The 23819-nt window shown below is 43.6% G+C and overlaps 1 protein-coding gene across 1 annotated transcript in view; it reads left to right on the forward strand.

Moving 5' to 3' along the window:
* Positions 1 to 1374: 1374 nt before the first annotated feature.
* The window catches only part of LOC309559860 (cyclic nucleotide-gated channel alpha-2-like), a gene marked incomplete at both ends in the record, with an annotated part of 34507 nt that continues 12062 nt past the window's right edge, over positions 1375 to 23819 (forward strand). The window contains 4 exons of the mRNA XM_082263283.1: positions 1375 to 1452; positions 4390 to 4421; positions 14882 to 14992; positions 23101 to 23280. Of these exons, the coding sequence (XP_082119409.1) occupies positions 1375 to 1452; positions 4390 to 4421; positions 14882 to 14992; positions 23101 to 23280 (401 nt within the window). The remainder of the gene's footprint in view (positions 1453 to 4389; positions 4422 to 14881; positions 14993 to 23100; positions 23281 to 23819) is intronic.

The raw sequence follows: 23819 nt of genomic DNA on the forward strand, positions 1-23819 counted from the left end.
ATACAGCAGAGCTGGAAATGATCCGATTTATTCCTTATAATGAAATCCTATAGACTGTAGTACTACATATTGATAAAACTGGAATGTTTCCTATTGGATGCAATAAATATTAGGAGAATTTTTTATACAGCACAGAGTTCTTTTTTTATCTGTTTCATTCTATTTATTTTTATTTATTGTTTTTTTTTTGTTTTATAAATTTTTATTAGTTGAGTTCTTTAATTTATTTAATTTTATTCTTTTTTTTTTTTTTTTTCATTTTTAAAACGTTTTATTACTTGTAATGTTAATTTTAAATACTTATCATTTCATCTCTGCCTGTGCAGATTGTACATAAGAGGATTCTCTGTGTATGAACTACAAGTCCCAGCATGTCCCCATAGACCTCTATGGAGTATTATCTGTGTATGAACTACAAGTTCCAGCATGTCCCCATAGACCTCTATGGAGTATTATCTGTGTATGAACTACAAGTCCCAGCATGTCCCCATAGACCTCTATGGAGGATTATCTGTGTATGAACTACAAGTACCAGCATGTCCCCATAGACCTCTATAGAGGATTCTCTGTGTGTGAACTACAAGTTCCAGCATGTCCCCATAGACCTCTATGAAGGATTATCTGTGTATGAACTACAAGTCCCAGCATGTCCCCATAGACCTCTATGGAGGATTCTCTGTGAATGAACTACAAGTCCCAGCATGTCCCCATAGACCTCTATGGAGGATTCTCTGTGAATGAACTACAAGTCCCAGCATGTCCCCATAGACCTCTATGGAGGATTCTCTGTGAATGAACTACAAGTTCCAGCATGTCCCCATAGACCTCTATGGAGGATTCTCTCTGTGTGAACTACAAGTCCTAGCATCTCCCCATAGACCTCTATGGAGGATTCTCTCTGTGTGAATTACAAGTCCCAGCATGTCCCCATAGACCTCTATGGAGGATTCTCCTTGTGTGAACTACAAGTACTTTATATGCAAAAATAGAGGCGATAGACTGGCTATTTCCTTCAACAAAGATGGCGCCGGAAGAACGATGATGTCACTTGCTTTTCCAGACTTTTCCTGTAAACAAGGAAGTGAAGGGAGAGGAATAGAGGCGGGGCTGTGAGCGGACATCCAATCATGGTTCAGCAAGGAGAACCCCTCATCTGGGAGCAGAGGGCATGGAGGGGGTCGGGACTGCTGATGAACTTCTAGTCCCAGCATTACCACATATCCAACCGGGGCCCAGGAGGGGAAGGAGTCCCCGTATGTGTTGTCGTGGAGGGGAATTCTGTATTATATGACCTCAGAGAATGTCCTCCAATAAACGGTGACCAGATTTTTAAAACTAAATCCGGGAAAATATATATGTTTTTTTTCACTAGTAATGGCGGCAAGCAGCGATGTATCGCAGAACTGCGATATTACGATGGACAAATCTGACACTAAGGCCTCTTTCACACTTGTGAGCCTTGTCCTGCGGCTTGGGACTGCAAAGTCGCATGACAAGTATTACCCCATGATTTCCAATGAGTACAGATCATATCTGTGTGACTTCAAATGGCAGCGACTTCAAAGTAGTCCCGGCACTACTATTGTCCGACTTTGATATGACTTGTGGTCCATAGACCTCAAGATTACACAGGCATTGCTTCAAATCACGTCAAAGTCATGCGTGAAAGGGGCCTAAGTGACACTTTGTGGGATCCAGTGACAGTAATATAGTGATCAGTGCAAAAAATATGCACTGTCACTGTACTAATGGCACTTGCTGGGAGGGGGGTTAACATCAGGGGCGATCAAGGGATTAAATGCGTGCCTAACAAATTTTTTCTCACTGTGGGGGAGGAGCTTTTACTAGGGGGAAGGCAAAGATCCCTGTCCCTGCTTTGCTTAATGTCTTTCATACTGATAGGCAGACCACTGTACTGCCTGTGTACAGCGCAATCGGCAGTTACAGGCGGACATGGAGTCCGTCGGACCTGTTGATCGGCTCTGATATCCAGACATTATATATATATATATATATATATATATATATATATACATATACACACACACACACACACACACACATTATCCTGCACATCGTGACTGCCCCATGGCAGTAAATTTGTTATGGGGCGGTCGTCTACTGGTTAAGATCATCAGCGTTATGATAAATCAAAGGCAGGGGGCGCTCTATCATGGCTCTGTCACAGTGTGTCACATGACATTATGACCAATAAGTTAACAAAATCAACGCTGCCAGGCAGAGCCATGATAGAGCCGACGCCGTATCTTGGCCTAGGCTGAATAGGCCTAGGCCTAGGCCTAGGGCAGCACTTTGCAGGGGGGCAGCAAAAAAGCTCCCCCGTCCAAAAAAAAAAAAAAAACAGCCTGATCCCGAACAAAAATAGTCCCTGGCAGCAGTAACGTTGCTATGGGGGTTTGGATCGCACCCGGGTGACACCCACTAAAGGGGTGACACATGCCCACCAGGCCGCATGTCCTAACCACTGGTTGTGGTGTGTGTCACCAGCGCTGAGGGGGCAATCTGCATGTTATCAGGATGGGCTAGATGGAATCTTGTTGGCCAACGCCGTCCATGTGATGGTGCTGACCAATCAGAATGCTTCTTCTGATAGTTACAGATGCCGTGGGGTTTTCAAATCCTTTGACTCGTGAAGTGGCACCCTGACAGCGGGGGAATCGTAGGACATTGGAACAGGGGCACTGGGGAGAAAGGGGAGGGTGTCCAGTGAACTTACACTTTAATGTCATACTGAGGTCCAAGGACGGCAGAGGAGGGGGGAGGGCTGTGCTGTGTACAGTGGACGATCCACATTTGATGGTAGCGGAAAAGGAGATTGTACAATCAGATTATATAGAATATGGCCAGCTTTAGGCTCACCATGCATGTTACAAAAGGTGGGGCCTAAAGATGAAGGGGTGTGGTTTACAGATGGCAGGGCGGACCTTAAATGGGAAGGGGTGGGTCATATTTAAAATTAGGGGGTGCATGAGTTTAATCAGGCCTAGGGCAGCACAAAACCTAAATACACCACTGGATAGAGCGCCCCCTGCCTGTGAATTATGATACCATCCACGATGCCAGAGAGACAGGCACAGTGCAATGTAGTCCATTCACAGACACCCCCAAAGCCCCCCTGTGTTGAAGCCTTGAAGGCACTGGCAGCCCCACGATGGGATCCGCTTCCCCTTTGTTCCCGCTGCTGGTCACGGTCAGCTGACCTCCGATGCCTCTCTCTGCCCGTCGCTCCCGCTTCACAGCCTCTTAAGTCCCACTCTCCGGGCCCCGACTACTACTGGGTGAGGAGCGGAGCTGAGTGGAGGTAGATCACTCTGCCGGGGAAGGTAAGGAGATAAGCAGGCGGATGGCTGGCCGAGACTTGAGGCAAGGCAGAAGAACATGTGATGGTAATGCAACTGAAATTGAAGAAATCGTCCCTCCGCTTCGACCAGCACATGATCACCAGAAAGGGGCACAGATAATGGAAAAAATACACCCCCCCCCCCCAAGCTAGTAGGTGCAGCGGAGCACTTTGTAATTCAGAATTTTTATTTTTTAATTCTGCACTGACTGCCTTTGAAATTTCCCGAGCCCCTGTTCAAATCCAAACCGGGGACAGACTTGGTCAGGGGACAGTGTCCTCAATCCAGGGACTGTCCCCGGAAACCAGGGACATCTGGTCACCCTACCATTGGGGGGCATGGGGAAAATTTCAATGGTCTAAACAGACCCCTGATGTCATTTTTGAGACAGGCAAAGGGACTAAGAACCCGAGATTCCCCAGTCCCTTTCTCTGTAGACTCAGCTGCACTCGACGGTGAATGAATGGAAAGTGCTCTGTGCTTCATTTATGAGTAATTGGTACCAATCAGAAAAGGAATATGCCTGTAAATGACATATTTACTGGCCCCTTCCCCACGCTCCATTCTGAAATATGCAGCAGCCAGTAAAAGAGGAGAGGAGGGAGGCTGGCAGAGTGGGGGTGACACAGGTAGCTTGGGCAGTAGGAGGTAGCTCTGTGCCTCACGGGTTGGTTGATTCGGGTGTGCCAATGCACATCTGGGTCACCCTGTGCGCGCGCCTAAGCTTGGGTCTTAGGCATTTCTATATTTTCTATATGAAAGAAGGTCGATCCTTGCTCCGTGCCGTTTCTTCAGAGCCCTGTGCCGTGAACGGCGTACGGGAGTGATGTCATTGCGCCTCCAGCCAATCAGATGGCCAGGGGACGCGAACCAGGAAGTAGGAAAATGTCTGCGGTGTTACAGGTGAGCGGGCAGCACTGCGGGGGCTTTGTTCTAAGGCAAGTATTTCATAATAAGCTAGTATACAATGCATACTAGCTCATTATGCCTTTGTCTTTCAGGTTTTTCTTTGTTTATTTTTTCTTAGGTTGACAACCTCTTTAAAGGGACTTGGGTTAGGTAAGGGATAAATTCAATACTATGGGTTTGTGGACCGTTACGATTTCAGCCGTCCCACCTGTGATATCAATTGGGGGAAGGCCTGAGACAGAAGCATATCTAGAACCTTCAGGGCCCCAGTACAATAAACCATAAAGGGCCCCCCCTGGCCCCCTTTTCCCACTGATCCCAGGGCCACAGTCCTGCTGTGTTAGGGTCCCCCCACAGTGGTGAAATGCCAGAGCCCAGTCGCAAGTGCGACCTTTGTGACCCCGGTAGTCCTGCCACTGGTGTCATTAGTTTTATATTCTTGTTGTTTTATTTTTTTTTTAACCATTTGATTCTTTTAACTTTTTTTTACAATTTTATAATATTACTTTGTACATATTTTTTAGGACCCCCATTGGGGGGGCTTTTGTGAAAAATAAGGGGTCTAAACAGACCCTTGATGTCTCACTTTTAAGACAGAGAAAGGAACTTAGGACAGATTCATTAGTTCTTTTCTCTGTAGCCTCAGCTGCACAGAATGAATGAACAGGAATAGCTCTGTACAGAGGCTTCCCGTTTATTCATAAACTGAGGCATAGTAAACAAAGTTTAGTATGACCCAGCTATGAATAAATTATAAAAACGGTACCGATCACTGACATTATTTATAAGGACAAGGGAAGGAGCCGATAAATGACACATTTACTGGCTCCTTTCCAGCTCTCCATCCTGACAGATCCTCTGCAGCAACCGGCGGGAGGGGAAAACCCAGTAGAGCTGTAGGGGTACAATAGACGCCAATTCTCTCTATACTAGTATCAAACAATCAGATGGACTGAAAGCGGTAGACATTGCCCTGCATGAAATTACGAAATTAAAACAAACTCAAATTAAATATATTCTGGAGGGCCTAAAACTCACGATGAGTAGTAACTTCTTTTGGCACAAACATGAATGCTATTTGCAAACAAAAGGAGTTGCAATGGGAGCTCGCTATGCACCCAGCGTAGCTAATTTATTTATGGATCTTTTAGAGGAGGAGGCTATTTATACTCAAAATCTACCAGAACTAATGTTTTACCGACGATACATTGATGATATTATTATTTTATGGGAAGGGACCGAAGAATCTTTAAAGAATTTCTTTTTAAAAATGAATGAGAATCCGTATGGTATTAAATTTACTGGAGATTGGAGTTTTAATCAAATTATTTTTTTGGATTTAAATATTTTTTTTAGATTTAAACGTCTCAAAAGCAAAAAACTTATTTTAAACCTACTGACAGGAATGGGTATATACCCACAACAAGCTGTCACCATCCCATATGGAAAGAAGGTATTCCAAAAAGTCAATTTGTTAGGATCAGAAGAAATTGTGATAACTTGGATGATTACATATCACAAACGGACATTTTAATAACCAGATTCGAAGAAAAGGGATATAATAAACAGAAGCTAATTACTACCAGAAATAAAATATTAAATACAGACAGAGAAGACCTTTTACACAAAACTAGAGTTTCTAACCAGAAACCCAAAGAGAAAGCATTTATTACTGGATTCCATAAAAACTTCAGACAAACAGAGAAGATTGTGAAGAAGTATTGGCCTATATTGAAGTCTGATAAAACCTTGTCCGAACTACTACCCAACCAACCCAAATTTATATATCGTAAGGCCCCCACCCTACGTAATCAACTGGTCCACAACGCGACTGACCCTCCCAAACCAGTTAAGATGTTCCCTGATCTTAAAGGTTTCATTCGATGCAATAGATGGTTAATATACAACAAGAGTCGCGCTAGATATTTTGAAGTGTGTTCTCTCATGTGTAGACTTCTCTAGTCCCTAAATCATAAGAATGGACGCAAGGAAACATCAACAATCATGACGAGAGATGCAAAGTCCTCTATACGTTCAAACGAACAATTATAGTTCATAAAAGTGATGCTGTTTGAAGATATACACCCTGGTGTGTGTTAGGATGACACAAAAACACTCCCTGAAACCCTCCACCACATGAAGCCTCTTACCAGAGGATGGAAGGAATGAAGCAGTGAGTAGTTTAGGACTACTACCACCTATATCCTGCAAGACAGTTCCAGTAGACTTCAAACGAACTCGCCCAAAAAGGGAGGAGACCACCAGGGATAGGTTCCAAGTCAGCTGGAATGGGCTGGATCCTCTTTCACCAAAATTTGCATAGGGTACAAAACGGAAACAAGCCCATAGCATAATACCGCTTAAAACTTAATTTATTAAAATAAGAAAGGACATGCACTCACCCTGAGGTGAACATAATGAGCAAACAGCAGGATAGATGACACCAAGGCGCAGGGCAGGCAATTCCGATGTTCGGGCGTGACGAGAGACGTGGATACAGCACCTCCCGAAGCTTTTCGTCCATAGACGTTGTCAAGGGGGCGTAGTGATAGATGGTTACCATGCAAGACAACGAATAAACAACCAAGGAAGACATTACATTTTAAATCTAGATGGAGTGGTGAAGAATTCAAAATGAACAAACTAATAACTTGCCAGACCACCCATGTAACCTATTTGATAGAGCGCCCCTGCCGGCTTCAATACGTCGGCAGGACCACTATGCCTCTTTTTGTACGGATCAGAGAGCACATCAAGAACATAAGAAAGGGATTTCCAAAGCATAGCCTTTCCAGGCACTTTGCAGAGGCACACAATAAGGACCCAAGGGGACTTACATTTATCGGTATAGACTCTATTGCAGGACCTTGGAGGGGTGAGAATAAGAAAATCAAAATTTCAAAAAACGAGACCAGCTGGATATATAGGCTTAATACACTCCAGCCTAAGGGACTAAATCTGGACATAGATCTTAATTGTTTTATCTCTAATTTTTAGCTTCATTTTTTTTATATACTGACCATCAATTAAGATACCCCTTTACATGTATTTTTAAACAATCTATATATACATATTTATATTTTACACCTAATTATTTTATGATATAATATTGTATCCATCCGTGTAATTATAACTATATTTTTAGGTGTAAGACATAATAATTAAATTTAATTTTTATAGAAATATACTGTACATTTATTTAATATACCCTCCTTTTATTCATTTTATTAATTCCAAACCAATCATTTCCTGTAATATTACATTTTAAAATAGCTCCAAAATAATTTATTTTCATCTCCTTTGTAATATATATTATTATAGGGTTACCTGTCAAATATATTATATTAATATATTCCTTCTACGCTAGTTGATATACTTATTTACTAGTATTTCATATAAATTACCTGTATAACATACCATTCACTTTTAGGTTTTTCCTCTACCCTAGTTGGTATACAAGCAATTATATATTTTTTCAAGGGTAGTATAAAAATCATCCACTAGATGTCCTTCCGTTTTAAAAATACCTCCTCAAACTTTCCCTTATATACAAAACTCATGAAGTTTTAAATTGATCGATCTATGACATAATTATATGCAAATTTATCGAATAAGCATTAAAATATAATTTTTTCAAAGTTCCTACTGATTATACCAACTTTTCTCTTAAATCAATTGGCTAGTTGTCATGTATATGAATATTTTTTCCAAACACAATACATATTTTTATCCACTAGATGTGGCTATTTGAGAATGCGACCCATAATACTCCCTTCCTCATATATATATATATATATATATATATATATATATATATATATATATATATATATATATTTTTTTATATTTTCATATTTTTTAATAGTTTAATATATTTCAATAAAGCATTGCATATGTAATTAATGTTTTTAAATATATTCTTTTCCCTGTATGTATATATGGTGGTTTATTTAAGATTTATGGCACGGTGATTATAATAATTTCTAACAAACTCTTTTATTTACATATATTTTTCTTTGATCTTATTTCAAAGTAATACGGACAACGCCCTGTTTGTCATAAATATGGCAAATACTATATATCAATAAAGTCCGTTATTGCATTATAATATTCGCCTACGTACACCGTTCTTTCCTTCCCGCACTATTACTTGGCGGGCGCCGTTGCCCAGCAACCACCATATACAAAAAGGGATAGCACAGGAAGTGATGCGACGCTGCAGAAGACGTCGGATGACGAAACGCGTACAGCGCCGTCACATCACTTCCGGTATCCTGTTGGAACGCATTGCGTTCCAGGACGCCATTACCACGCTCTGATTTGTATTTTTGATTGTGAGTACCCATCTTTTTAATTATCGATTGAATAAAGGTGTTTAAGCGATATTACACTATCGAGCCTATCTTTGCCCTATGTGACACTCCCACCCACATATCTCCAAGTGATTTGACTTCACCCACGGACCGCCGGACCCCATAGTACTAGGAGAGGACCCCAGATAACCTGGTTCTCCTTTGGGACATCGGGGATCACCACTGGCCGTCCAATACATCTTCCCCAATACAGAAGGGTATTAAGAAACCAGAGGAAGGATCTTCCAACTATATCCACAAATACCCGCTCTATACCCCTGTGTGGGGTGGGAATATCTGGTTAGTAGGTCTTTTTACTAGGGGTCACCCCGCACCTTACCAGTCACCCACCTTGGGGGTCACCGTAAGGTCTTTTTTCCCTTTGTTGGCACATCCACCAACATACGGACTATTTTCACCTTTGTTTTTTCTTTTTTCTACATTTTTGGCTTATTGGACATTATTCTCTGTACACCAAGTTATTGGTCTTGATAAGCACCTTGCACTTTTTGTCACGCCTTTGTTTGCCATTCACTATTACTGCACTATATTTATTGTCAATCGTATTTATATTGTACGCATTTTTTTATTTATCTATTTATATATCAATATTTGTGTGTGTCATTAACACATTCACAGTTTTTACACTTATTTATTCCACTGTCTTGCACTTTATAGATCAAGCAGCGCCCATACCCCAATTTTTATACAACAGACCCTTGATGTCTCACTTTTAAGACAGAGAAAGGAACTTAGGACAGATTCATTAGTTCCTTTCTCGGTAGCCTCAGCTGCACAGAATGAATGAACAGGAACAGCTCTGTACAGAGGCTTCCTGTTTATTCATAAACTGAGGCATAGTAAACAAAGTTTAGTATGACGCAGCTATGAATAAATTATAAAAACGGTACCGATCACTGACTTTATTTATAAGGACAAGGGAAGGAGCCGATAAATGACACATTTACCGGCTCCTTTCCAGCTCTCCATCCTGACAGATCCTCTGCAGCAGCCGGCGGGAGGGGAAAACCCAGTAGAGCTGTGGGGGGGGGGGGGGGGTCCAGAAGAGAGCACACACAATAAACCCTTTTTTTTTTTTTTTCCCGAATTTGGTTTGTTCATGAAACCTTTTCCATCCTTTGATTTTCCTCATCACTATGGACCAAAACAAAAATATTTTTTTTCAAACAAAGTCTACTCGTACACACGAGTCTAAATTCGGCCGGGAATTTTCGTCCGACGACCTATCTGCCGATTTTCGGCTTGTTAGTATGATACTTCCGACAACCGACTGCGACTTTTCGGCCGAAAAAAAATCTGGTGTGCAGGCTATAAAATTTTTGTCCGCCGTCAAAACACGTCCGATTTTCGTGCAGTCCGTACAGATTTAGAAGGGGAAAAATCTTATGAGAAAGACTGGGCATGCTCAGTGAAGAAAGAACACAAAGAAAGCAAACACATAACATCACTTCTGAAGTAGAATTTTGTTGGGCGAGAAAATTCGTGTGCAGTCTAGAGCACATTCCAACCAACAGACACCACTCTGGACAAAAGACGGACGACCGGTCGGCCGATAATCGTTGCGTGTGTACTAGGCTAAAGTCTACTGGTGTATGACCAAACCTACTTAGGATCACTGCGTAGGAGGTACATCTAATCACCATTACGCTGTGAAGCTGAGCCTCAAGGTGTGGTGTTACGGACTCTAGAGAGTAATTAGTCTTCTCTATTAACATGAAAACAAACAGGAGAAAGGTGGAGGGAAGGTGAGAGTGAGGAAAAAACCGAAGAGCCACGGAATAAAGAACAGTCTGCTTGGTCTGAAAGGTTGAAAGAAGACGGAAAGCTGTAAAAGGCAACCTGAAGTGCAAAGCCAATGGTGGGAAGGCCAATGATGTTAATCAATGCCAAGCAGAAGAGGTTCCCTTAGGAGAGCTGTATTGTATAATCAAATGTATCAGTGAAAGTACTTGGAAAGATCACACCCTGTTTCGAAACAGAGAAGAATACAGTTTAGACTTCTGCGCTTTTTTGTATTATGATTAATTTTGAAAATCTTATGGATAAACAAATAACAGGCATCTTGGAGGACTAGGCAATGGCAAGTAATGAAACGAAATGAAGGTGAGTTGGGTAGTGTGGGTCGGTAATGGTGGTAAAAATTCTTCCTGAATAAAAATGTCCGGACACAACCCTAAATTTAGGGTCAGATGCAGTTCTTGTTTACATAAGGCAGGGGTGGGGAACCTTTTTTCTGCCAAGGGCCATTTGGATTTTTGTAACATCATTTGGGGGCCGTACAAAATGTATGCATAAAAGTAATAGGCATTGCTTTGCGGCAAAAAACGCTGTAAAAAATTGCGTTACTTTGAGGTCACAAAAGTGTGAAAGGGGCCTTCAGTAATCAAGGTATAGTGTGCCCCCTTTCAATGCAGACTGACCACAGCTTGCCCCCTTTCAATGCAGAGTGACCACAGCGTGCCCCCTTTCAATGCAGACTGACCACTGCGTGCCCCCTTTAAATGCAGACTGACCACTGCGTGCCCCCTTTAAATGCAGACTGACCACTGCGTGCCCCCTTTCAATGCAGAATGACCACAGCGTGCCCCCTTTCAATGCAGAATGACCACTGCGTGCCCCCTTTCAATGCAGAGTGACCACAGCATGCCCCCTTTCAATGCAGACTGACCACAGCGTGCGCCCTTTCAATGCAGACTGACCACAGCGTGCCCCCTTTCAATGCAGACTGACCACAGCGTGCCCCTTTTCAATGCAGAAAGCCAGTGCACTTACCTGCAGCCGTGGCTTCTCCTCGAGTCCTCCCGCCTCCTCCTCGACCAACCCCATGGGTTCGCCTTTCGGCCAATCAGGAAGCGTGTCTCGGACCCCTGCCATACCAATACTTTTGGTAATATAGTGTATGTCGAACATGTGTAATACCTAGTACACACCACTTAGCCACATGTATCTTGGCCAATTCAGGGTATAGCTGGTTATTCCAAATAGGGCTATAAAAATATTTTACTATTTATACTAACATTCTCCTCCCAGCAGGGGGCTGTCCCATGTATTGATGTCCTCTGAACGTTCCCATGGAGGATGACTGGCCAGACAAATCTTCAAAAAAACTCTTCCCCCAACTTGCACCCGCGGTCAGCCATTAAGACACCAATTGAAAATGATGAGGAACCCACAAACTGCGGCAGTAGGTGAGTAGCCCTCTTAGAATAGATGTCAATAATTTGATATCTAATTAAACCTTATTATTCTTTATTATTACATAGAACGAATCATCGTATCACCATTGTTATTGGTAATGTGCATATCTCATATTCATATAATCCTTTTTTGGAGTAACTTTTTATAAGCATAATTTCTCTTCTTAATTTGCTTGTGGTAACCACTTGTCGACCGCCCGCCGCAGATATACTGCGGCAGGCTGGCTCGGCTGCGCGATCCGACGTAGGTCAGTTTGCGGGAGCGCTTTTGGAGGCGAGCGTGCATCCCGCCCCCACTAAAAAGCGGGGATACGATTCACGGGGCCGGCAGCTGCGATTGCCGCCAGGCACCCGCGATTGCTCCCCGCTGAGAGAGAAGGACGGGCAGCTGTTGTTCTTCACTCTGAAATGATCACAGAGCGCTTGTGATCCTTCTATATAGGATGACAGGTCTCTATGGTAATTTCACAAGTCCCTCCCCTTCACAGTTAGAAAACACTCCCCTAGGCAACAGGTAACAGTGCATATTTATTACAGTAATTACAGTGCATATTTCCAGTCTAGAAGTGGTTAAACAAGCAGTAAAAGTGCATTAAAATAAGCCCTCACTGAGCTGCAGGCAATGTGGAGTACTTCATCCTCAAAGCTTACAGCAGAAGCAAAGAAGTCACTCAAGCATTCTTATCAGCTCAGCTGACCCTTCTCCCACCTTCCAGCCACCAAAACTGGAATAGAGGGTAAATCTTCAAATGGGGAAATTTATTTTTCTGCTGACAGCTGTCTAAGAGGGTATTTTCTTCAATTTTTGTAATGTTTTCCTCCCACTTTCAGTTGTGTGTGTACAAGACAGGAAGTGAAGAAAATCTCCCCCATGGGACATAGGGGTTGTAACCACTCCCTACTCTATACAAAACTAAAAACAAAAGTTTGGGCTTTAAATCTACTTTCACCACTTGTGAGTCGCCAGTACATTTATTGTGGGCAGACAACGTGGCTGGGCTGGATCACGTACATGTACGTGATCCAGCTCTTCCGGGTATAGGGCGTGCGTGCGTGCTCCTCCGCCCCATCTGTGCTGTGATTTACTACAGCACAAGTTTGGCAGCAGGTCGAGGACCAATGATTTGTGGCTGGGACCTGCTGATAGGCTGTGTCCAATCACAGCACAGAGCCCTGTGTTTACAAACAACACAGGGCTCTGTACACAGAGCAGCGATGTGGTTGTTTCTTGCAGGGAGAAAAAAGAGCCACATCTATTAGTAAAAGCAGCACATTTTACATTTGTTAGGCCAGATCGTATGGTACCGCAGTAGGGGCAGGCACCCCTCCCCCCCAACCGCCCCCCCCCCCCATTTCCCTTGTCCCAGCCCTGAGTGTAAGGTAAGCCAGATCGTATGGTACTGCAGTAGGGGCAGGCACCCCCCCCCCCATTTCCCTTGTCCCAGCCCTGAGTGTAAGGTAAGCCAGATCGTATGGTACTGCAGTAGGGGCAGGCACCCCCCCCCCCCCATTTCCCTCGTCCCAGCTCTGAGTGTATGGTAAGCCAGATCGCATGGTACCGCAGTAGTACATGCACTTCCTTTTGTACAATCCGGTGCAATTTTGTGCTATTCTGGTGTACATTGGCCCTTAATTAGGATGGCCATGGCCAGGAATGCTAGGGGGATGTTTTTCAAAGTGATTTCTCAGCAAAATAAAACATGGAGACATGGATGAATCGGGCAGTTTTCTTTAACCACTTAAGCCCCGGAAGATTTTACACCTATTCCGACCAGGGCCTATTTTGCGATTCGACACTGCGTGACTTTAACGGACAATTGCGCGGTCGTGCGACGCTGTACCTAAACGAATTTGACGTCCTTTTTTTCCCCACAAACAGAGCTTTCTTTTGGTGGTATTTGATCACCTGTGCGATTTTTTGATCATGCGCTATAAACAAAAAAAGTGTGAAAATTTTGCAAAAATAACATTTTTCACATTTTTTTTATATGAAATTCCTCAAAAAAAAAAAAAATGTAAAAATCAAAATTTTTTAACATTTTTGGCCAATTTGTTTTCTGCTACCTATGCTTGGTAAAAAAAAAAAAAAAAAAAAATCACAATAAGCGTATTTTGATTGGTTTGCGCAAAAGTTATTGCGTTTACTAACTAAGGGAAAGATTTTTGTCATTTTTGTTGTTTTTTTTTTTTTAAACGAGTAATGGCGGCGATCTGCGATTTTTTTTTGCGGGACTGCGACATTGCGGCGGACAGATCGGACCCTTGACTGACATTTTTGACACTTTTGGGGGTACCAGTGACATTACTACAGTAATCAGTGCTATAAATATGCACTGTTACTGTAAAAATTACACTGGCAGGGAAGGGGTTAACTTTATTGGGGAAGGAGGGGTTAAGTGTGTCCCTAGGGGCGTGTTTCTAACGGTCATTGGACATGGCTACTGGTGTAAGAACAGAGATCAACGGTCCTACATAGTAGAACCGTTTTATCTCCATTTTTACACAGGGGAGAATGACAGGCGGCTTTGTTTACATTAGCCGCCTGCCTTTCTCCCTTCACGGCGCACAATCGCGAGTGACCGGCGGACACTTCTTAGGAAACGAGCCAGGGCGGGTGCGTGCTCGCCCGCTATTGGCTCACAAGCCAGTGACAGGCTAGTGACGTACCCATACGTCACTTTGCCTGGCCGGGGCTGACCGCCGCAGTATATGTACTTGCGGCGGTCGGCAACTGGTTAAATATTAAAAATTAGTTAAATAGCTTTTTTGACTTGTAGTGCTCAGATGCAGTGTAGTTCCGCTTTTAACTCCTTCTCCCCCTTCTCCCCTTAGCCATTATTTCCCCTGATGATTTAATGTTTAGTTCTGTTTTTCTTACCATTAATATTTAAACTTTTTTTTTTTTTTTTATTAACAAACTGGAAGAGTTTCACTAACTAGCTATTTATTAACCTAATTTAGTGTACAAAGTATTTGTCTGCTGATAACAATATGGCAAAAGCTTTATTAAATCTGCTGTCTTATTTTTTATGTCCCTCAGGGCTTTATCGGTGTGCGACGACACCTCTTCTGAGCTACAAAGAGTCATTTCCCAAGATAATGGTGATGTGGTGTCACAGGCATCTTTTAGAGGGAGGGGTGCTCTGTCCAGGTAAGAAACATGAATGATAATATACATTATATGAAGGGTTGCTGATAAGTATTAAGCCTTACCTAGAAAAAAATTGAGCTAGGAAGCTGTAACTGCCACGCTATTCTACATATTCACCCAGGAAGTAAGTGCACTTGCAACATCTGTACTGTAGCTTCCTAAGTCCCTGCAAAAAAGATTCTTAAGACTGCTGGTGTAACCACTCATTTGCACGATTAGTTGCCTCCGGAACACTCCCAAATCTTTGTCCCTTTAGGTGTTTGAGATTGGGGGAACAGATGATAGTCAGAGGGAGCCAGGTCGGATGAGGCATCACTTGAAAGCCTAGGGAGGTCCATTTTGCCATTGTTTCACCTTCAGTGTGTGATGAGGCGTTGTCATGCAACAGGGTGACACCTTTGGAGAGCTTTCCTCGACTTTTTTCCTTTATATTGTGCCTTAACTTTGTCAATGAAGCACAGTAATATGTTGCATTGATGGTTTAACCATTATGGAGGTAGTCCACCAGCAGAACTCCCTTCTTCTCCCAAAAAATTGTGGCCATTTGCTTCTGCGCTTACCTTTTCACATGGAACTTCTTTGGCCAGGGGGAACCACTGTTCCTCCATTCCTTAGACTGTTCCTTTGTCTCAGGATCATAACAGTAGATCCATGTCCTTACAAGTGGACCTGAACAAAATAATGGGGTGGGCAACTACATGGCAGATGAGGTTTAATGTTGAAAAATGTAAAGTAAAGTAATGCACCTGGGTGCCAGAAACCAAGCTACTCACTAGGGGGGGGGGGGGGGACCTCTGGGTGAATCTAAGATGGAAAAGGACCTGGGGGTACTGGTAGACAACAGGCTTGGCAGTGGCATGCAATGCCAAGCCGCTGCAAGCAAAGCCAACAGAATACTGGGATGTATAAAAAAGGGGATTCACTCCAGAAATAAAGAGATTATTCTTCCACTCTACAAGACTCTGGTCCGGCCACATCTGGAGTATGCTGTCCAGTTCTGGGCACCGGTCCTCAGGAAGGATGTGCTGGAATTGGAAAGAGTCCAGAGAAGGGCAACAAAAATAATTAGGGGAATGGAGGACATCAGCTATGAGGAAAGACTACAAGCACTGAACTTATTCTCTCTGGAGAAGAGACGATTGAGGGGGGATAGGATATCAATGTACAAATATTGTACTGGCGACCCTAGCATATGGAAAAACCTATTCAGAGAAAGGAAATACAATAAGACACGTGGCCACTGACTAAGACTAGAGGAAAGGCGGTTTAACCTTAAAATACGCAGGGGGTTCTTCACTGTAAGAGCGGTAAGGATGTGGAATTCTCTTCCACAAGCAGTCGTAACAGCAGGGAGCATAGATAGTTTAAAAAAACTATTAGATGGGCACCTTAAAGACCGCAACATACAGGGGTATACAATGTACAACATACAGGGGTATACAATGTACAACATACAGGGGTATACAATGTACGGTTAGCAGCAAACACACACACACACATCATAGGATGAACTGGATGGACTGGTGTCTTTTTTCAACATCACTATGTAACTATGTCTCATCACAAGATACCAGTTTGTCCAGGAAATCTGACTCATTTGTTGCAAAATGTTCCAAAACAGCCACCGATGTCTCTACACGTTACCTCTTTTTTGTTCGGTTGTCCAAAGTTTTGGGATCCACTTTGCTGCAAGCTTTCTCATTTCCAAGTTGTCGTGGATAATGGCACCAACTCTCTCACCTGATATTCCCAGATATGTAGCAATACTTTTGGCTGATATTGGGTGGTCCTCCATGATCATGTCATGGATGGCTTTCACATTTGCAGGCACAGAAACAGGCCTTCCACTGGATTTCTCACTTTCAACACCGAAATGGCCAGTTTTGAAATTGACAACCCAACATTTAACTATTGCATGAGGCCACTGCCAACCAAAGTTTGTGATATTTCATCATGGATCTACTTTGCACCTTTCCCTTGGAGAAACAGGAACTTTGATTATGGTCCTGTACTCTTCCACATTTAATTTTTCTGGAGGTGCTGCCATGTTCACTTTGGACTTGGGGGGCCAGAAGTCCCCGGTTTCCAGGGACAATCCCCATACTGAGGACACTGTGCCCGGAGCCAGTCTATCCCCAGATTGCAGGGATGGCGCTTGGTGCAGGGCCGATCGTGGGCAGGTGCTGAGGCAGAGGGGGGTGCTAAAGCCAGTGGCATACAAATGGGGGGGGGGGGGGTTGGTCCGCCCCAGATGCCACACATTAGGGGGGTGTCAGGCCGGTGTGACCAGCGGTGTCAGCTTTAATATGAATCGCTGGGCGCCCGCCATCACCCAAGTCCCGCCTCCTTGTTTGGCTCCTTTAATAGACAGCACACTTGTCCAATGCCAGGACGTGTGCTGTCCATAATAGGTAGGAGCCGATCCAGGAGGCGGGACTTGTGTGATGGCGGCCGCCCAGCAATTCAAATAAAGCTGACACAGCGGGCGATGCCGGCCTGTGTGATGATCCGGCAGGCTCTCCTCTTCTCTCTGATCTCCTGCACTGGTGAGGCTGCATTGCTGGGCACTGGTCAGGCTGCATTGCTGGGCACTGGTCAGGCTGCATTGCTGGGCACTGGTCAGGCTGCATTGGCTGGGCACTGGTCAGGCTGCATTGGCTGGGCACTGGTCAGGCTGCATTGGCTGGGCACTGGTCAGGCTGCATTGGATGGGCACTGGTCAGGCTGCATTGGATGGGCACTGGTCAGGCTGCATTGGATGGGCACTGGTCAGGCTGCATTGGATGGGCACTGGTCAGGCTGCATTGGATGGGCACTGGTGAGGCTGCATTGCTGGGCACTGGTGAGGCTGCATTGCTGGGCACTGGTCAGGCTGAATAGATGGGCACAGCTGAGCCTTGCATTTTTTTAAGTAGCGCACTCCTGAGCCATGCATTCTTTATGTAACACACTCCTTAACCCTGCATTCTTTATGTAGCACGCTCCTGAGTGCTACTTAGCCCTGCATTCTTTATGTAGCGCGCGCCATAGCCTTGCATTCTTTATGCAATGCACTCCTGAACTCTGCATTCTGTTTTTTTCTCTATCTTATCTTCATAACATTTGGTAGTCATATTTTAAAAAATCCTAAGAAGTATCTTTTTATTTTATCTCATGCACGAAATGTGAGAAATAACATATATATCATACAATCATTCCATAAACACATACCACATACACTGCATGTATAATTTAAAGGTAGATATCGTTTAAAAAAGTTTACTATTTGCCAATAAAAAAAATAATAAAATAAATAAATAAAAAAATGTCCCTTGATTTCATTTTTAAAATCTGGTCACCTTACTTTGGACCTAAAAAAGAAAGATAAGTTAAAATCATAGGGAAGTTGATTTTTGCACCATAGAATACAGACAAATTGGCCAGTACCCCCTGCAATTTACAGCCTCCTAGCTCAATTTTTTCTGCGTAAGGCTCAATACTTATCAGCACCCCCTCATATACTCTGTGTATTGCTGGGTTTTTTAATACAGCAGTAACAAGACGACCAGAAATCATATGGTAAGTTGGGCCAAAAGAAACCACAAAAAAGCTCACTTAAAGTGTAGCTAAACTCAAGAATAGGTTGGTACTAATAATGCATAATTCAAATTCATTCAGATTAAGAATACTTAATCTGAAAGGGAAATTGTTGCAACACATACCACACAAAGACAGCACAAGATCACAAAAATGAACAGAACAAGACACAAAGACATAACAAAATTCCCAATAACAGCCATTAGCACCAAATAAAACATGTAAAACTACACTCCAAAAACCATTCATACAGTTAAAATACAATACAGAATAAATAACACAGATTAAAAAAATTACAAAAAAATCAAACTACCAAAATGCACAAATTACTCTAGCAATACCCCAAATAATAATTAACCTAGTACCAAATAATAATTAAAAAATAGTACCAACATACTATAAAAACTATAAAAAAAATATATATTCATATCCTGAATAAATGTAATACACTGCCAGTTACCAGTCCTCAGATATGTTGGCTGCATTTGGTTTATTTTCTTTTTAGGCTAGGCACATTTTAAGCAAGTACAGAAAATAAATTTTGATCTTGCCAGAAATGTTGTGTCCTCATTACTTCCCGCAGGGTTAGCATTGTCACCCTTGCATACACTGCTGTGTTAATACAGGCTGCCTACCACAGCATGCCTGACAACTCTGTTGTCAGCCCAGGCCACACTTCCCACCCATGGTGCCTAGGCAAGGTTGACATCACAGACTAGGGCTGCACGATATTGGGGAAAAAAGAACATTGCGATATTTGTTTTTTAACGGTATATATCGCAATATTTCTCCCGGACAGTCTCCGGAGGAGGGATCAGTGAGCAGAGCTCATCTCTCCGCCAGGGGATCCGCCACACTTGTAGAACTTCTCCCGCCCGGACAGCCCGAGCCTTGTGTCGGAGCCGGAGTGTAGAGGAAGCGGGCTGAGTGAAGTGTCCCAGCAGTAGTACGGTAGCAGCCTTTGTCCCCCGGTGCTCCTCCGCCACGCTACGGACGTCTCTCCCCCCCTCTCCTGCTGCTTTGCACTGTAGCGCTCTGCAGCCTCTCCGCCGCCATGCAATCCGCCATGCAATCCAGCTCTGCCCCTTAGTCTCCAGCCGACCATTACTCCGCCCTGCTCCACCCATTGTCTCTCTATTGAATCTATTTACAAAACATTACAGCCTGATCCCGCTCCCGATGCAGCCAGGAGAGACAATGGGCGGAGCAGGGCGGAGTAATGGTCGGCTGGATACTAGAGGCAGAGCTGGGAGGGCTGGATTGCATCGGGCTGGAGGGGCGGAGTTCCGATCACAGCCGAAAGCAAAACGGATGTGTCGGCTGCCAGCACTGTGAGTCCTCCTAATCCCCCCGAGTCCCGACTTCTCCCTGCCTCCCTGCCTATGCTAAATATCGTGTCTTCAGCGATATGAATATCGCCCACGCCCACAGAACGATAGTCGATATCACATCGACTATCGTTCAGCCCTATCACAGACCCTAAAGAGAATGCTAAGGATCCCAAATCTCACAAGAAGATCCAGCACTCTGTAGGGTGCCCCTCATCTGTGCCCCTCCTGCCCATCCCCCTCCCCTTGTCCCAGTCCTGAGTATAAGGTAGGTATATTTATTTTCTTCTCGTCGGTTTTTTTTTTTTATTTAATACAAGATACACTTTAACCACTTCACCACTAGGCCTATTTCGGACACTTTTTGTTTACAAGTTAAAATCAGTATTTTTTCCTAGAAAACTACTTAGAACCCCCAAACATTATATATATTTTTTTAACAAAGACTCTGGAGAATAAAATGGCGGTCATTGCAATATTTTTTGTCACGCCGTATTTGCACAGCGGTCTTTAAAACGCCATTTTTTTGGGAAAAATTACATTTCACTGCATTTAAAAAATACTAAACAGTAAAGTTAGCCCATTTTTTTTGTATATTGTAAAAGATGATGTCACGCCGAGTAAATAGATACCCAACATGTTACGGTTTAAAATTGCGCCCCCCCGTGGGATGGAGACAAACTACGGTCAATAGAGATCTCAATAGGCGACAATTTAAATTTATTTAACGGTTACCAGTTTAGAGTTAGAGTGTAGCTCTTTTTTTTAAATTATTGCTCACGCTCTGGCGATCGCGGCGATACCTCACATGTGTGGTTTGAACAGCGATTTCATTCGCGGCTCGACTTCCATATACATTTTTTTTTTGTGCGCGAGCTAACGGTGCCCGGGGCGGCTAAATTTTTTTTTTCCCATTTATTTTATTTATTTTTTTAACTTTATTACAGTTTGTTTAAAAAAAAAAAAAAAATCTGATCACTTTTATTGCTGTCACAAGCAATGTAAACATCCCTTGTGACAGCAATATGCGGTGACAGGTACTCTTTATGGAGGGATCGAGGGTCTAAAAGACCCTAGACCCCTCCACTACACTTCCCTGTATGCAAAACACCGAAAACGACGTTTTTGCATACAGCCGTTTTTCTAATTTGTCGCCGTTTTGCGGCACACTAACCCGGAAGTGACGTCATGGGCGCCGCCTCCGGGTTACGTCATCGGAGACCCGATCAATGCCGTTTCCGGCATTCATCGGGACTCCATCCAGCCGGCGGACGCGCCGGCTGGGTGCTTGGGGCTCCTGGTGGGACGGGAGCCCCGGTAAAAGCCGCAGAAGGCGGTGGGAAGGGGGGGGGGGACGTCCCCTCCCGCCCCCCGGGTAACGATCGAGTGGCTCCCAAGCTGCATCGATCGGTACCGACGGAAAGCCGACCGTCGGCTTTAAACCACGGTACCGGGATGATGCCTCTAGCTAGAGGCATCATCCCGGTATACCCCCGCAAAGTTTAGGACGTCATATGACGTCCACCCAGGGGGAAGTGGTTAACCACTAATAAAGAAAACATTTTGCCTCCGAATAATGAACAACAATGCCGTGTTCATGGTGTGTTTGGTGGGCAATATCGCCACCAAACACCACCCCTTCAAGTGAATGCGACTGTGCCCCAACTATGGTGCAACCATGTGCGATGCAGTGGACTTTGACTGGTTAAACCAGGCACTCAGAAGCCACCTGTCAATGGCGGTGGTGGGTCACTTTTCAGAGAAGCAGTAAACGCTACCGCTCATGCAAACGTGCCCTTAAAGTACAAAAACTGATACACATATCAAAGAACCCTAAGCCATGCAAACAATTAAAAACACAATATTCCCACCTGTATCTATCCACACCAGGCATTTCCAACCTGCGGCCCGGGAACTGCAGGCAATGCGGCCCACTGCCCCCTGACAATTTTTTTTTTTTGCTGGGGAGGAAGGAAGTCGAGTCGGGGGCACAGCCACAGAGGCAGCCTCGGAGGGGATCATCCCCTAGTTGTGTTAAATTAGTGCTGGGGGGTGGGCTTTAGCACGGGAAGGGCAAAGCGGTGTTTTATTACTTATATACCTTAACTATAGTATATATTTTATATGCGGCCAGAGAAAATTTCTCTACACTCAATGTGGCTCAGAGAAGCCAAAAGGTTGGACACCCATGATCTACACAGAAGCATCTACCCAGTATAGATATAATTATATAAGCGTAATACCACCCATACTGAGGACAAGACCTCGAGTCTTATACCAGCCAGTAATAAAAAAAGCTATGGAACAATACTTGGTGATAGGAAGCGAGCCGAAAAAGTCATATGAAATAATACTATATGCAAAAAAAATAGGTTGTAAAGAGTTTCAAACATGCCAATAAAAAGGGAAATATGCATAAAAAAAAGTGAATGCTGGCCATGGAGAAATATTTGACCATTGTAAGATGTTCCATATGTTCTCTTGGTGGGGCCATCCTAGTAGTTTAGTTATAGATGAAATATATATAACACTTGGTAATCTGGTCTTCATATCTAGCTTGCTTTCTCTATATGTATTGCTTACAGAATCTACTGGCAGATTAAGAGTCCATTCACATTAGCGCGACTTGTCAGCCTAAGTCGCGGTATGTCGCGGTCCATTGAGTAGTACAGGACCAGTTCTAATAGGAGCGACACAAGTCGCTCCAACTTAGAAAAAGGGTCCTGTACTACTTCGGGGCGACCTCGGAGCGACTTGAATAGACTTCCATTATGTGAAGTCTCTGCAAGTCGCGCCGAAGTCGCGGTGCACAGCGTTGCACGCAACTTCACAGGTCGCCCCCCAAAGTCGTGTCGCCTCAATGTGAATGGGCTCTAAAAGTTTCTTGTAACTTTTCCGGATCGTGCGTCTAGTGGTGGTCTTGTGGGAAGTTACAAAGAGTTTCAAATATGCCATAAAGGGAAATATGCATAATAAGCCATAAAAAAGTGAATGCTGGCCATGGGGAAATGTTTTACCATAGTAAGATGTTCCATAAGTTCTCTTGGTGGTGCCATCCTAGTAGTTTATTTATAGATGAAATATATATATATAACATGGACACACTTGGTAATCTGGTCTTCATATCCAGCTTGCTTTCTCTACATGTACTGTATTGCTTACAGAATCTACTGGCTAATTAAACTTCTTCATGTAAATTTTTAGGATAGTACGTTTAGTGGTGGTCTTGCGGGAATGGGCCCACAGGAACCTACGTGATCAAGATCAAAGGCCTGATTCCTTTCTAGACCGGTTCCGTGGACCTGAAGCGCAAGCAGCAGAAGCAAATGCTGGAAAGGCAAAACAAACTCAAGATACAAAAGTAGAAACCAAGACAACCCAACAGTAAGACAAACAATACTGTATATACCTACTTCATAGCCATCATTTGTAAACTGCTTACCATCACACCCATGTGCGCTTGTTGGTCGTCTTTATTTAAAACCAGGTGCATAGAAAATGCATTAATATACAAATAGATTTAGGACAATGGACAACCTTGTGGTAAGTTCGGTGAAGGCCCTTTTCTGTTCCAGTATGACTGTGCTTCTGTGCAGAAAGCCATCTTAACCACTTAAGCCCCGGAAGATTTTACCCCCTTCCTGACCAGGGCCTATTTTGCGATTCGGCACTGCGTGACTTTAACGGACAATTGCGTGGTCGTGTGACGCTGTACCTAAACAAATTTGATGTCCTTTTTTCCCCACAAACATAGCTTTCTTTTGGTGGTATTTGATCACCTGTGCGATTTTTTTTGATCATGCGCTATAAACAAAAAAAAGCGATAATTGCGTTTACTTACAAAGGGAAAGATTTTTGTCATTTTTGTTGGTTTTTTTTTAACGAGTAATTAGCGGCGATCTGCGATTTTTTTTTGCGGGACT

Source organism: Pelophylax lessonae, assembly GCF_965119305.1.
Source record: "Pelophylax lessonae genome assembly, chromosome: 7".
NCBI lineage: Eukaryota > Metazoa > Chordata > Amphibia > Anura > Ranidae > Pelophylax > Pelophylax lessonae.